Below are 16,858 nucleotides of genomic sequence, written 5' to 3' on the forward strand. Positions count from 1 at the left end.
AATACCCCCATTCACACCTATGGATAGATCAACTAAACAGAAAATCAACAAAGAAACACAAACTTTAAATGATACAGTAGACCAGTTAGACCTAATTCTTATCTATAGGACGTTTCACCCCAAAACAATGAATTTCACCTTTTTCTCAAGGGCACATGGAACCTTCTCCAGGATAGATCACATCCTGGGCCATAAATCTAGCCTTGGTAAATTTTAAAAAAATTGAAATCATTGCAAGCATCTTTTCTGACCATAATGGAGTAAGATTAGATGTCAATTATAGGAGGAAAACTATTAAAAATTCCAACATATGGAGGCTGAACAACACACTTCTGAATAACCAACAAACCACAGAAGAAATCAAAATATGCATAGAAATGAATGAAAATGAAAACACAACAACCCAAAACCTGTGAGACACTATAAAAGCAGTGCTAAGGCGAAAGTTCATAGCAATACAGGCATACCTCAAGAAACAAGAAAAAAGTCAAGTAAATAACCTAAATCTACACCTAAAGCAACTAGAAAAGGAAGAAATGAAGAACCCCAGGGTCAGTAGAAGGAAAGAAATCTTAAAAATTAGGGCAGAAATAAATGCAAAAGAAACAAAAGAGACCATAGCAAAAATCAACAAAGCCAAAAGCTGGTTCTTTGAAAGGATAAATAAAATTGACAAACCACTAGCCAGACTCATCAAGAAACAAAGGGAGAAAAATCAAATCAATAAAATTAGACATGAAAAAGGAGAGACACAACAGACAACACACAAATACAAAGGATCATAAGAGACCACCATCAGCAATTATATGCCAATAAAATGGACAACTTGGAAGAAATGGACAAATTCTTAGAAAAGTACAACTTTCCAAAACTGAACCAGGAAGAAATAGAAAATCTTAACAGACCCATCAGAAGCATGGAAGTTGAAACTGTAATCAAAAATCTTCCAGCAAAAAAAGCCCAGGTCCAGACGGCTTCACAGCTGAATTCGACCAAAAATTTAGAGAAGAGCTAACGCCCATCCTATTCAAACTCTTCCAGAAAATTGCAGAGGAAGGTAAACTTCCAAACTCATTCTTTGAGGCCATCATCACCCTAATACCAAAACCTGACAAAGATGCCACAAAAAAAGAAAACTATAGGCCAATATCACTTATGAACATAGATGCAAAAATCCTTAACAAAATTCTAGCAATCAGTATCCAACAACACATTTAAAAGATCAAACACTATGACCAAGTGGGCTTTTTCCCAGGGATGCAAGGATTCTTCAATATCCACAAATCAATCAATGTAATACACCACATTAGCAAATTGAAAAATAAAAGCCATATGATTATCTCAATAGATGCAGAGAAAGCCTTTGACAAAATTCAACATCCATTTATGATAAAAAAAAAAACCCTCCAGAAAGTAGGAATAGAAGGAACATACCTCAATATAATAAAAAGCTATATATGACAAACCTACAGCAAACATTATCCTCAATGGTGAAAAATTGAAAGCATTTCCCCTAAAGTCAGGAACAAGACAAAGGTACCCAATTTCACCACTACTATTCAACATAGTTCTGGAAGATTTGGCCACAGCCATCAGAGCAGAAAAAGAAATAAAAGGAATCCAAATTGGAAAAGAAGAAGTAAAACTCTCGCTGTTTGCAGATGACAAGATCCTCTACATAGAAAACCCTAAAGACTCCGCCAGAAAATTACTAGAGTTAATCGATGAATATAGTAAAGTTGCAGGATACAAAATTAGCACACAGAAATCCCTTGCATTCCTATACACTAACAATGAGAAAACAGAAAGAGAAATTAAGGAAACAAGCCCATTCACCATTGCAATGAAAAGAAAAAAATACTTAGGAATATATCTACCTAAAGAAACTAAAGACCTATATATAGAAAACTATAAAACACTGGTGAAAGAAATCAAAGAGGACACTAATAGATGGAGAAATATACCATGTTCATGGATCAGAAGAATCAATATAGTGAAAATGAGTGTACTACCCAAAGCAATCTATAGATTCAATGCAATCCCTATCAAGCTACCAACGGTATTCTTCACAGAGCTAGAACAAATAATTTCACAATTTGTATGGAAATACAAAAACCTTGAATAGCCAAAGCTATCTTGAGAAAGAAGAATGGAACTGGAGGAATCAACCTGCCTGACTTCAGGCTCTACTACAAAGCCACAGTCATCAAGACAGTATGGTACTGGCACAAAGACAGAAATATAGATCAATGGAACAAAATAGAAAGCCCAGAGATAAATCCATGCACCTATGGACACCTTATCTTTGACAAAGGAGGCAAGTATATACAATGGAGAAAAGACAGTCTCTTTAACAAGTGCTGCTGGGAAAACTGGTCAACCACTTGTAAAAGAATAAAACTAGAACACTTTCTAACACCATACACAAGAATAAACTCAAAATGGATTAACTATCTAAAAGTAAGACCAGAAACTATAAAACTCCTAGAGGAGAACATAGGCAAAACACTCTCCAACATAAATCACAGCAGGATCCTCTATGACCCACCTCCCAGAATATTGGAAATAAAAGCAAAAATAAACAAATGGGACCTAATTAAAATTAAAAGCTTCTGCATAACAACTGAAACTCTAAGCAAGGTGAAAAGACAGCCTTCAGAATAGGAGAAAACAAAAGCAAATGAAGCAACTGACAAAGAATTAATCTCAAAAATATACAAGCAACTCCTGCAGCTCAATTCCAGAAAAATAAATGACCCAATCAAAAAATGGGCCAAAGAACTAAACAGACATTTCTGCGAAGAAGACATACAGATGGCTAACAAACACATGAAAAGATGCACTTTCACAGCATCATCTTTCAGGATTTGAAAGAGCTCAACTGGAATTCCATCACCTCCACCAGCTTTGTTCGTAGTGATGCTTTCTAAGGCCCACTTGACTTCACATTCCAGGATGTCTGGCTCTAGGTGAGTGATCACACCATCGTGATTATCTGGGTCGTGAAGATCTTTTTTGTACAGTTCTTCTGTGTATTCTTGCCATCTCTTCTTAATATCTTCTGCCTCTGTTAGGCCCATTCCATTTCTGTCCTTTATCAAGCCCATCCTTGCATGAAATGTTCCCTTGGTATCTCTAATTTTCTTTAAGAGATCTCTAGTCTTTCCCATTCTGTTCTTTTTTTCTATTGCTTTGCACTGATCGCTGAGAAAGGCTTTCTTATCTCTCCTTGCTATTCTTTGGAACTCTGCATTCAGATGACTATATCTTTCCTTTTCTCCTTTGCTTTTCACTTCTGTTCTTTTCACAGCTATTTGTAAGGCTTCCCCAGACAGCCATTTTGCTTTTTTGCATTTCTTTTCCACGGGGATGGTCTTGATCCCTGTCTCCTGTACAATGTCACAAACCTCCAACCATAGTTCATCAGGCACTCTGTCTATCAGATCTAGTCCCTTAAATCTATTTCTCACTTCCACTGTATAATCATAAGGGATTTGATTTAAGTCATACCTGAATGGTCTAGTGGTTTTCCCTACTTTCTTCAACTTAAGTCTGAATTTGGCAATAAGGAGTTCATGGTCTGAGCCACAGTCAGCTCCCAGTCTTGTTTTTGCTGACTGTATAGAGCTTCTCCATCTTTGGCTGCAAAGAATATAATCAATCTGATTTCGGTGTTGACCATCTGGTGATGTCCATGTGTAGAGTCTTCTCTTGTGTTGTTGGAAGATGGTGTTTGCTATGACCAGTGCGTTCCCTTGGCAAAACTCTATTAGCCTTTGCCCTGCTCCATTCCGTACTCCAAGGCCAAATTTGCCTGTTACCCCAGGTGTTTCTTGACTTCCTACTTTTTCATTCCAGTCCCCTATAATGAAAAGGACATCTTTTCGGGGTGTTAGTTCTAAAAGGTGTTGTAGGTCTTCATAGAACCGTTCAACTTCAGCTTCTTCAGCGTTACTGGTTGGGGCATAGACTTGGATTACCATGATATTGAATGGTTTGCCTTGGAAACGAACAGAGATCATTCTGTGGTTTTTGAGATTGCATCCAAGTAGTGCATTTCGGACTCTGTTGTTGACCATGATGGCTATTCCATTTCTTCTAAGGGATTTCTGCCCACAGTAGTAGATATAATGGTCATCTGAGTTAAATTCACCCATTCCAGTCCATTTTAGTTCACTGATTCCTAGAATGTTTACATTCACTCTTGCCATGTCCTGTTTGACCACTTCTGATTTGCCTTGACTCATGGACCTGACATTCCAGGTTCCTATGCAATATTGCTCTTTATAACATCGGACCTTGCTTCTATCACCAGTCACATTCACAGCTGGGTATTCTTTTTGCTTTGGCTCCATCCTTTCATTCTTTCTGGAGTTATTTCTCCACTGATCTCCAGTAGCATATTGGGTACCTACCGACCCAGGGAGTTCCCCTTTCAGTATCTTATCATTTTGCATTTTCATACTGTTCATGGGGTTCTCAAGGCAAGAATACTGAAGTGGTTTGCCATTCCCTTCTCCAGTGGACCACATTCTGTCAGACCTCTCCACCATGACCCTCCCATCCTGGGTGGCCCCACGCAGCATGGCTTAGTTTCATTGAGTTAGACAAGGCTGTGGTCAATGTGATCAGATTGGCTAGTTTTCTGTGATTATGGTTTCAGTGTGTCTGCCCTATGATGCTCTCTCCCAACACCTACCATCTTCCTTGGGTTTCTCTTACCTTGGACGTGGAGTATGTCTTCACAGCTGCTCCAGCAAAGCGCAGCCGCTGCTCCTTACCTTGGACGAGGGTTGTCTCCTCACGGCTGCCCCTCTTGACCTTGAAGGTGGAGTAGCTCCTCCTCACCCTCCTGCGTCCACGCAGCTGCCGCTCCTTGGATGTGACGTAGCTCCTTGTGTGTTTAACCTCTATCACACACAGTAACTACTATAGGGCTGTAAAGTACCTGCTTAACATTTAATAAAGAAAAGTAGTTCTTCAGTATCTAGAGCTAACCCATTTTCTCTGCCTTCTGTGCTTAATAATGTCTCAAACTTTTTGATTCAAATTTGACAGAATATTTGATGTAATGGAGAAATAAGTGATTAAAAGTCTTTTTATAATATTTGTATACAGGAGCTCATGCCTCTCCATGGTGAGATTATGCTGTCAGGATATGACATAGAATGATTATGAAGTCATAGCCCCCTAAAACAAGCTGAGCCATATTAAATTCAGTATTTTCCTTGGCAAATGAAACCTATCAACAAGGTCCTGGACATGAATCTCTTAATTTATGTCCTCCTTTTATCAATTTGGACAAATAGTTGTTTATACAGAAATGAAAGCAATGGCTCTGCTTCTGCAGGTATGTCCCTAACCTTAAAAGTGAGAAATTATGATCTATTATTTTAAATATATTCAAGTACTTAATTAGACAATCTAGCTGTGTTTAAGAAATCTGCTGTTTCTTCTAGGTTACTATGAGTAGGTCTTCAAGAATTTCTAGGACAACATCTGAGAGTTTTACTTTCGTGTAAAACTTCCAAACAGCATAGAAACATAAAGAGTACAGCCATATTGTCCCCTTTCATTCCCCTTCCCCACCTAATCCACCAACCCCTGCCCCCACTCCCACAAGCCAATCTAGAAAATTCTATGTGAGTGAATCTAGCATGGTACCTAACACATACTACGTTTCAAGAACTTTTTTTCTTGTACCATCCTCTTTCCCAACATACACATTCACACACACATCAACACTCAAGTGAATTCACACACTCAAAAACCTAGGCCATGAGTTGAACAAGCCACAATGCAGGGTAACCTAGGTAATTATACTGATTAGCCAGACATAGCTCCAAGATTTGGCTTCTAGACTGTGGCTGGCTGGGGACGTGACAGAGGGAGGAAAATGACAGTGGACACATCATGTTTAAAGAAATAAATGATGAGATTTGACTTTTACCTATAGTAACAAAACCCCATCAAAATGGAAGCAAACTTGGTTACGTAGCACATGTTCTGATGATACATTTTCTTTCACAGTATCTACACATGCTGAATCCAAGCAAGGCAGAATGCAGGGAATAAGACAATATCTACTCATTGTCCTAACTGTTATACTCATCATCGGCTTTGTTATCAGGTGTTATTTCTTTATTCAGTATATCTGTGTGGGTGAGGAATCCCATAGAGCAACAATGTAAGTCTTACACCTCTGAATTAAAAATAAAAGGGGTGGGGTGAGGGGTGCACACTGGGTTCTTCACTATAACTCCCAAAGCAGCCACATAAGTCTTACACCTATGAATTAAAAATACAAGGGGCAGGAGTTGGGGGGGGGGGGGGGGGGATGTGTGCATGCATGCCTGTGCCTGCACACATGCATGCACATACACGTAGACTGGTTCACTGTTGTTGTGGTTACTTAACATTAACTTTAGACTTCAAAAGAGCTACCAACATCTTGTGGGTTGGATATGTTCACTTAAATGAAGCTCTTAAATGATCTCAAGTACATTATCAACTTTAGCCAAAACTATCTCCTATTCATGGTTCAGTTGAATTCATTCTAAATTGAGTCTAGAAAAAGAGGGAATGGCTATCTAAATAAGACAGAATTAAAATCTTCTCAGGGGAGAGAGAAGGAGTTGGGTCTCTGCATTCCAAAGATGGTAACACATTTTGAATAATCTATCATTTTAAGATGTAATAACATGAAAATTGATTAATGGTGTTAAGTGACCCTAGTCCCTGCCTTTCATATAGGAGGATCAGGCTGGCTCTGACATACTGGGTCCCTAAAAATTTCCCAATCCAAGAACTGGTGACCAAATATACCACTGTTCTATTCCTTTGGTTTTAGAGTAATCTTGTGAGGATAAATAAGCATGGTTACAAAATTTAATGGTGCAAATATGATAGGAAAACAATCAATGTAGTCTAAGACTTTTTTATGTGACAAGTTGTGACATTTGTGCCTCAGTTGCATATCAACTTGTGGTTTTTTTAGAAAAAGTTTAATTTCTGGAATAGATAAAATTCTTTCTCTCCTTCTCAACAGTAGATTTGAAACAAGTTTGTGGCATTCCATACATGACTATATGGTTATCTATTGTGGTTGAAACAGCAAAATTAAGAAAAAGAAAAAGCATTCAACACAAGTTCAAATCTGTAACCTGAGTCATGGTTTTCACCACACTCCAATTCTTACTGTGTTCAATTTTCCTGCTAGAGCCAAAAAAAAACCAGAAGTCTAAACTGACACAATAGTCCATGTTTTCCAGTGATAGCAGGAATACTCTCCTGATTTAAATTGTCATACTCCAAATCTTCTGTATTTTCAGGGTCAAGAAAGAAGGCATCACCGAGGCATCATCCACATCATCTAAAATATCATTCACTGACTCCAAGTCACTGACTGCTGGTCCAGGCAATCCAGAAAAACAATCTGTGCTGTCTAGTATAGATAATTCATCTCAGCCCTCAAGTCGACAAAAAGCCTCTGTACCTTTAAGAGCAAAAAAGTTAGTCAGGCCCTCAAGTCAAAAAAACCCATCCAAGTCATCAACTCACAAAAGAGAGTTAGGATCACTCCCCCAGAAAAAATTGCATAGAACACGCAGTCCAAAAAAGGCACATAGGGGGGCTCATGCCCATAAGCATATCAGGTCAAGTCAGGTCAGTCCATCCTATCCAAAGAAGGCCATCACGCCAACTTGGCCATCAAGTCTACAATGTCTGGTCAAGCCAACCAAAACTTCTCCACCCTATGCAAAGAGTCAAAGTGTCCCTGAGCAATCAAATGTAGTGAAACTGACCAAACTTCGGAGACATCGTAAACCAAAAAGCCCAGCTAGTGAAGGTAGTGCAGAAATATTATCTAGGCCTCAACCAGTGAATTTTTGTCAGTGCTACAAGGAAATATGCCTTGTTTGCAGTGCTTCTTCTGAGCCATTCATCACTCATATTTCAGAAAGGAATATGAAGCATGTTCTAGTTCCAGATTTTTCACATGAACTGAAGCACTCTTACAAGTCATTTCACAAGACAGAGCCCAAGGATAATGCACTGTATGGCAACATGAATGATAGCCATTTCACATGTAACAGTGATGATGAAAGTGACAAGGAGGCGACTATTATGTGCAATATAAAATGCAAGGAAACCATCTATAAAACCTCCCAAAATAATTTAAGGCCTCATGGAAAAAAAAAAAAAAGGACCACCTATGTAGAAGAAGCAAACTTCTAACAACTATTATATTCTCACCATATTTAAGAACCTGGTAGAAGAAAACTCCATCACTACTGAGATTAGATCTATCCATCTCAAGGCAATTTACTTGAAAAATAGTAAATAAATGTGTGACATAACAACTGATTTTTTTGTAATTATTATTGCATTTTAGATATAGAAATCTGTTTTGGAGGTATCTTAGATCTGCTTGGGAAAACTCCAGGAGATGGTGAGGGACAGGGAAGCCTGGCGTGCTGCAGTCCATGTGGTTGCAAAGAGTTGGACAAGACTTAGTGACTGAACAACAACAACAACAGTGTAGATCTGGTCACTTGGATGGGCTTCCCAGCTGGTGCAGTGGTAAAGAATCCGCCTGCCAATGCCGGATACCTGAGTTCAATCCCTGGGTCAGGAAGATCCTTTGGAGGAGGAAATAGCAACTCACTCCAGTATACTTGCTTGGGAAATTCCATGGACAGAGGAGCCTAAAGTGCTATAGTCCATGGAGTCAAAAAGAGTTGGACACAGGCACACAGTTGGATGGGAACCATAATCAAACACACACAAATATAGAAAGGTATTGCAAGATGGGTACCCTGGGCTCCTCTTTCCCTTGGATTAGCCCTCAACTGAAGTCTCAGTCCAACTTTTTTTTTTTTTAATTTTGACATAGTGTCCTCAGAATTTAAGACTGTCTTTCTGTGGTGCCCAGTGTGTGGCGGAAATGGCTCTGTGTACTTGGTTCTGGCTGCATTGTGGAAATTCCTGATAGTCATTTCCTTTTTAAAAAAGTATTTATTTGACCATGCCAGTTCTTATTTATGGCATGCCAAAGTCCAGAAGGAGCTTTGTGAATCTAGTTGGGGAACTTGCTTTGACTTAGAACAAGAGTGCAATCAAGAAGTTACTTGAAGATTGACAGATTTCTAAAAATATTGTCTCAGCTAGAGACAGATGAGTAACCAGATATATGAAAACACTTGAGGGCAATGGCCTAGAACTGATCATGAAGCAGATCCCAAAATGACAGGCAATGTCTGAGAGACACTGGCAAGGATACAGATCAAAGATTGTGGGAGAGAGACAGGTCAGTAACAGTTAATGCAAGTGAATGATGACTCCTCAAACCATAACCTGATTGTCACGGATGGGCCACAATTAGTCAACATTCTTGCAGATGTAAACCGGGATTCAGAAAGACGGCAGGTTGACTAACGTGCAGCCTTCAAGATCATAGTTTGGCTAAGTGCTGATGATCTAATAAAAATAAATTCTTATGGTTTCTTTTTGTTAATATCATTTATTCCTATAGCTTTAAAGTAATCAGGAAATTTATGGCTATTTTGGCTTCATAACAAATCTGAAAGAAGAGACAGGCATCATTTCCCACTGATAAAGGAAATTTGCATATTGGGACTCACAAAATGGAGGCAGCCGGAGTGGCCCACAAGCAAATTGAAACCCATGTCAGCCCACACTCACAGGAAACACCTTACTGTCTAGGAAACACCTTACTGTCTAGGAAACCTAAAATACATTAATCACAACCACCCAATTCAACTTTTGCTAGCTTATCTTACCCTAGAAAATAGACCTACTAGCCTTATCAGGAAATCCTTGACCTCTTAGCCAATCATGCCTTATTTCTACATTGCCTCTCTTAATGCTCTGTAATACCCATTCTTGCTAAAAGCCCTCTGTAAGAGTGTTCCACTGCTTGTGAGGCACTGTGCACCCCTAACTCATGGATTGTTTTCTCTCAAATAAAGGACACTGTATTAATTACTAAATTGTACTGTTTTTGTCATTTGACAGATTAACAATCTAAGGTCACAAAATGCTGAAATGACCTACCTACGTTTACATTTAAGCAGGAATTTGATGTGAGGGCCATCTGACTCCACAGCCAAGATTTGAATGATGATCAGCACCACTGCCAAAGCATTTTTTATTTTAATGTTTTAACATTTTAAACTGTATTTGTATATATATTTTATTTTATTTTTTACTTAAAACATTTTTAAATTTTTATATCTATTTTTTCTTGTATTTTGTGGGGGGTTTTCATGGCCACACCACACAATTTGTGGGATCTTAATTCCCCAAACAGGGAGCAAATCCTGTCCCACGGAAGTGAAAGAAATGAGGGTTAACCACTGGATTCTGGACCACCAGGGAATTCCCTATTTTTTTATTTTATAGCTTTGGGTCCTGGATGTATATAGGTCAGCATGAGGTCATTTTGTTTACAAAGGTAGATGAACAAATATTTGTTCTAGATTTGTGAAAAATGCCATTGGTACTTTGATAGGGATAGCATTGAATCTGTAGATTGCCCAGGAAGTGTGGTCATTTTAATGATAGTAATTCTTTAACTCCATGAGCACAGTATATCATTCCATCTGTTTGTGTCATCATCAGTTTCTTCAATCAATGTCCTATAGTTTTCCAAATTCACTTCAGTTCAGTTAAGTAGCCCAGTCATGTCTGACTCTATATGACCCCATGGACTGCAGCACACCAGGCTTCCTTGTCTGTCACCAACTCCTGGAACCTACTCAAACTCATGTCCATCACGTTGGTGATGCCACCCAACCATCTCATCCTCTGTCGTCCCCTTCTCCTCCCGCCTTCAATCTTTCCCATCATCAGGGGCTTTACCAGTGAGTCAGTTCTTCTCATCAGGTGGCCAAAAGTGTTGGAGCTTCAGCTTCATTATCAGCCCTTCTAATAAATATTCAGGGTTGATTTCCTTTAGGATTGACTGGTTTGATCTCCTTGCAGTCCAAGGGACTCTCAAGAGTCTTCTCCAACACCACAGATGAAAAGCATCAATTCTTCAGCACTCAACTTTCTTTATGGTCCGACTCTCACATCAATACATGACTACTGGAGAAACCTTAGCTTTGACCAGACTGACCATTCTCGGCAATGTCTCTGCTTTTTAATATGCTGTCTAGGTTGGTCATAGCTTTTCTTCCAAGGAGTGAGAGTTTTGAATTTCATGACTGCAGTCATCTTTTGCAGTGATTTTGGAGTGCAAGAAAATACAATCTGTCACTGTTTCCATTGTTTCCCCCTCTATTTGCCATGAAGTGATGGGACCGGAAAAGACCCTGATGCTGGCAAAGATTGAAGGCAGGAGAAGGGAATGACTGAGGGTGAGATGGTTGAATAGCATCACTGATTCAATGGACATGAGTGTGAGAAAGCTCTGGGAGTTGGTGATGGACAGGGAAGATGGCGCACTGCAGTCCATGGGGTTGTATAGAGTTGGACACAACTGAGCGACTGAAATGAACTGAACTGAACTGATGGGACCAGATGCCATGATCTTCGTTTTTTGAATGTTTAGTTTAAGCCAGCTTTTTCACTCTCCTCTTTCACTTTCATCAAGAGGCTCTTAGTTCCTCTTTGCTTTTTGCCATAAGTGTGGTGTCATCTGCATATCTGAGGTAACTGATATTTCTGCCAGCAATCTTGATTTGGGCTTGTGCTTCATCCAGCCCAGCATTTCACATGATGTACTCTGCATAGAAGTTAAATAAGCAGGGTGACAATATACAGCCTTGATGTACTCCTTTTCCTTCCATGTCCAGTTCTAACTGTTGCTTCCTGACCTGCATACAGGTTTCTCAAGAGGTAGGTCAGGTAGTCTGGTATTCCCATCTCTTTCAGAATTTTCCACAGTTTATTGTGATCCACACAGTCAAAGCCTTTGGCATAGTCAATACTCTTATATAGTTCTTTTGTGTATTCTTGCCGCCTCTTCTTAATATCTTCAGCTTCTGTAAGTCCATATAATTTCTGTCCTTTATTGTACCCATCTTTGCATGAAATGTTCCCTTGGTATCTCTGATTTTCTTGAAGAGATCTCTAACCTTTCCCATTCTATTGTTTTCCTCTCTTTCTTTACATTGATCACTTAGAAAGGCTTTATTATCTCTCCTTGCTCTTCTTTGCAACTCTGCATTCAGAGGGATATATCCTTTCCTTTTCTCCTTAGCCTGATACTTCTCTTCTTTTCTCAGCTATTTCTAAGGCCTCCTCAGACAACCATTTTGCCTTTTTGCATTTCTTATCCTTGCAGATGGTTTTGATCACAGCCTCCTGTACAATGTTATGAACCTCCATCCATAGTTCTTCAGGCACTCTGTCTATCAGATCTGATCCCTTGAATCTATTTGTCACTTCCACTGTATAATCGAAAGGGATTTGATTTAGGTCATACCTGAATGGTCTAGTGGTTTTCCCCACTTTCTTCAACTTAAGTCTGAATTTTGGAATAAGGACTTCATGATCTGAGACACAGTCAGCTCCTGGTCTTGATTCTCCTCACTGTATAGAGCTTCTCGATATTTGGCTGCAAAGAATATAATCAATCTGATTTTGGTATTGACCATCTGCTGATGTCCATGTGTAGAGTCTTATGATGTTGGAAGAGAGTGTTTGCTATGACCAGTGCATTCTCTTGGCATAACTCTGTTAGCTTTTACCCTGCTTCATTTTGTACTCTAAAGCCCAACTTGCCTGTTACTCTAGTTTCCCAAGTACAGGTGTAAACCAAAAAATAGATGTACAGCCTCCCCAGGCTGCAGTCCTCATTTTGCCCCAAATAAAACTTAACTCGCAACTCTCAACTTGTACACCTTCTTTTAGTCGATAGTTATGACGACCGGTGAAGCAACCCCGAGTGGACTTCCCTTCTTTGACTGGACTCCACAAGGAACCAGAGCTGTGGTACCAGCTATGGCCCCTTGCACCCATCTGGATCCTCAGGGAGTGCAGATGAATTTGGGTAAGTCTCTCCTTGTTCTTGAATCTCCCATGTTGGTTGAGATTCTGAGTTTTATTTGGTGGTGGAGCAGGTTACCCAGTAGGAAAGATACTGGGGTGGAGTGGACCCAGGTGAAACATCTGGGGCATAGCCACTCATGGTCTAGACAGTGAGTGGGGCTCGGTAGAAAGATACTGAGGAATTCTCACCCAGTCAAAAGATACTGGGTGAGGGGCCAGATGAAAGATGCCAGGAGAATTGCCCACCCAGTGGAAAGGTACTGGGTAGGGGGGATTGATTAGAAAAAAATCGAGGAATACCCAGGTCTTGACTGAAAGATGCTGAGGTCACTCCATTGTAGGGGACTGAATGGTCTTGGCTGAGTGGTTAAGTAAGAGGCTGATCTGACACTTTCCCTCAATTTGACTGCCTTTATAGAATTTGTCAGGATAAAAGTGAGGAAAATACATGAGAGCTTTGCTCTAAAGAAAAAGGACAAGACTCCTCCTGGCCATTTTGGTTTTCTTGGGTGACTGAGAAATTTATGGGAGTGGTTCAGGCCTACTCCTCATACCATGCAGTGGTCCCATAGGGAAACCCACACATTAATTAAAACACTTGCTCATTCGGGGGTCACACATGAGAACTGGCCATTCAGGACCTGAGCAGCCATGGTGGTCTTAGATTGCTGGAGACAGAATCCGAAACACATGAGACAAGCTGAAACGAGTCTGGGGTGACTCCTGGAGAAGTTAAGCTCACAAGAAGCACATGGGCCCACTACACAAGTTCACTAGTGAGTTTTCTCCCTGACAAATTCAGCTTAAAATGGGAAACAGAATCTCTCAAAAACAGAAACAAAGGGGTATCAGAAAGACCAGCGTATGACTAACACTGCAGCCAGATTCATGTACAATACATAAGGAGCTCATACTTGCAATTACAAGTTAATTGGAGAAATTATACTGAAGGAGATCTCAACTTAAAATGGCCAAATTGGGGTTCTTTTGATATTCCAAAATTGATATATTTTTTTGCGTGCACAATTTGAAAAGGTTGGCATGCTTACTTTGACTGGTTTCTAGAAGCTTCTGAAACAGGAAATGATAGAGTAACTTCTTCACAGAAAATCAACAAGAAATTGCTTGAATCTATCAGAACTAAAAAGGCTGCTAGCACTGACTTTGCCAGGTCACAGGTCTAGTGGAACTGGGGAGTCACGTTTGACATTTATGGCATTTGGTTTTTGATTTCTGGCATCACTTTACCACCTTTTAGGGGCACTCTTGCCACTTGGCTTTTGATTTCTGAGCATCTCTTTGCCTTTTGTTTCATTTGGAATGTGACTCCTGGCTGGTAAAGTTCTGGTTTGGTTTCATCTGTTGGTTTGGTTTGAGTGCACAGACATCTGGTACAAACTGTTCAAGCTAATATGTGTATTGCTTACTCTAAGGTTCCATACCCAACCTGGAAACCCCTTGGGAAAATTTTTTAAATGACTGGTCAATCTACAGCTATGATCCAATGACAAGAAAAGTGGCCTAAATATATTATATCTTTATTGACATAGGATAGAAAAATGAACTGAAGTTCCCTAATGTCCAGGACTTCCTCCTGTAATCAACAGCCTGGGGCTGATCAAACTAAGGCCCCTACTTCCCCAGAGGGACAATCCCTGCTGGGACCAATCTGCCCTTGTTTTCAGTGCCAAGTTGAGTACTAATTTGGTCTAGTTGGTCTAAATTTTGGCTGTAAAACTATGGTCACAAAATAAAAGGTACAATTTTTGACAATGTGGTCACAATATTCTTTACACTCCAGAGGAAGCATGAAGAAAAAATTATCTCTTTAAGAATTCTTGCCCTGAGGAAATAACTTCTCCTATACATTTAGGAGGTATATTGTATGTTTTCACTGTATATTCTTACCCTGCTTATTTAGCTTATATGTAGAGTACATCATGAGAAACGCTGGACTGGAAGAAACACAAGCTGGAATCAAGATTGCCGGGAGAAATATCAATAACCTCAGACATGCAGATGACACCACCCTTATGGCAGAAAGTGAAGAAGAACTAAAGAGCCTCTTAATGAAAGTGAAAGAGGAGAGTGAAAAAGTTGGCTTAAAGCTCAACATTCAGAAAACTAAGATCATGGCATCTGGTCCCATCACTTCATGGCAAATAGATGGGGAAACAATGGAAACAGTGGCTGACTTTATTTTGAGGGGCTCCAAAATCACTGCACATGCTGACTGCAGCCATGCAATTAAAATACTTACTCTTTGGAAGAAAAGTTATGACCAACCTAGACAGCATATTAAAAAGCAGAGACATTACTTTGTCAACAAAGGTCTGTCTAGTCAAAGCTCTGGTTTTTCCAGTAGTCATGTATGGATGTGAAAGCTGGACTTTAAAGAAAGCTGAGTGGTGAAGAACTGATGCTTTTGAACTGTGGTGTTGGAGAAGACTCTTGAGAGTCCCTTGGATTGCTAGGAGATCCAACCAGTACACTCTAAAGGAGATCAGTCCTGGGTGTTCATTGGAAGGACTGATGTTGAAGCTGAAGCTCCAATACTTTGGCCACCTGATGCAAAGAGCTGACTCATTAGAAAAGACCCTGATGCTGGGAAAGATTGAGGGCAGGAGGAGAAGGGGATGACAGAGGATGAGACGGTTGGATTGCATCACTGACTCAATGGACATGAGTTTGGGTAACTCCAGGAGTTGGTGATGGACAGGGAGTCCTGGCATGCTGCAGTTCATGGGGTCATAAAGAGTCAGACACGACTGAGGGACTGAACTGAACTGATATCTTTTGACCAAAGCTCTCTGGATCACTTATCTAGATGATATCTAATTCCTGAATGCAAAAGGAACAAAAAGGGGAACAAAGCCTTTTAAAATTTTACTCCAACCATTTTTTATTCAATATTACAGTAATACAAGTCTATACACCAACCAGTAATGCTGAAGAAGCTGAAGTTAACGGTTCTATGAAGACCTACAAGACCTTTAAGAACTAACACCCAACAAAGATGTCCTTTTCATTATAGGGGACTGGAATGAAAAAGTAGGAAGTCAAGAAACACCTGAGGTAACAGGCAAATTTGGCCTTGGAGTACAGAATGAAGCAGGGCAAAGGCTAATAGAGTTTTGCCAAGGGAACACACTGGTCATAGCAAACACTCTCTTCCAACAACACAAGAGAAGACTCTACACATGGACATCACCAGATGGTCAACACCAAAATCAGATTGATTATATTCTTTGAAATCAAAGATGGACAAGCTCTATACAGTCAGCAAAAACAAGACCGGGAGCTGACTCTGGCTCAGATCATGAACACTTTATTGCCAAATTCAGACTTAAATTGAAGAAAGTAGGGAAAACCACTAGACCATTCAGGTATGACCTAAATCAAATCCCTTATGATTATACAGTGGAAGTGAGAAATAGATTTAAGGGACTAAATCTGATAGAGTGCCTGATGAACTATGGATGGAGGTACGTGACATTGTACAGGAGACAGGGATCAAGAGCATCCCCTTGGAAAAGAAATGCAGAAAAGCAAAATGACTCTCTGGGGAGGCCTTACAAATAGCTGTAAAAAGAAGAGAAGCAAAAAGCAAAGGAGAAAAGGAAAGATATAAGCATCTGAATGCAGAGTTCCAAGGAATAGCAAGGAGAAATAAGAAAACCTTCCTCAGCAATCAATGCAAAGAAATAGAGGAAAACATCAGAATGGGAAAGACTAGAGATCTCTGCAAGAAAACTAGAGATACTAAGGGAACATTTCATGCAAAGATGGGCTCGATAAAGGACAGAAATGGTATGAACCTAACAGAAGCAGAAGACAT

The 16,858-nt window shown here is 39.8% G+C and overlaps 1 protein-coding gene across 1 annotated transcript; it reads left to right on the top strand.

Annotated features, from left to right (window-relative positions):
• Positions 1-5,235: 5,235 nt before the first annotated feature.
• LOC147341272 (uncharacterized protein CXorf66 homolog) lies at positions 5,236-8,360 on the top strand. The gene is made up of 3 exons (XM_086386513.1): positions 5,236-5,350; positions 6,031-6,187; positions 7,332-8,360. The coding sequence occupies exons 1-3, from the start codon at positions 5,236-5,238 to the stop codon at positions 8,236-8,238; spliced, it is 1,179 nt and encodes a 392-aa protein (XP_086242639.1). The 3' UTR covers positions 8,239-8,360.
• Positions 8,361-16,858: the final 8,498 nt, after the last annotated feature.

The sequence above is a fragment of the Bos grunniens genome, chromosome X (genome assembly GCF_055505025.1).
Source record: "Bos grunniens cultivar Pamir isolate PY7600 chromosome X, Bosgru_T2T1.0, whole genome shotgun sequence".
In the NCBI taxonomy this organism is placed as follows: domain Eukaryota; kingdom Metazoa; phylum Chordata; class Mammalia; order Artiodactyla; family Bovidae; genus Bos; species Bos grunniens.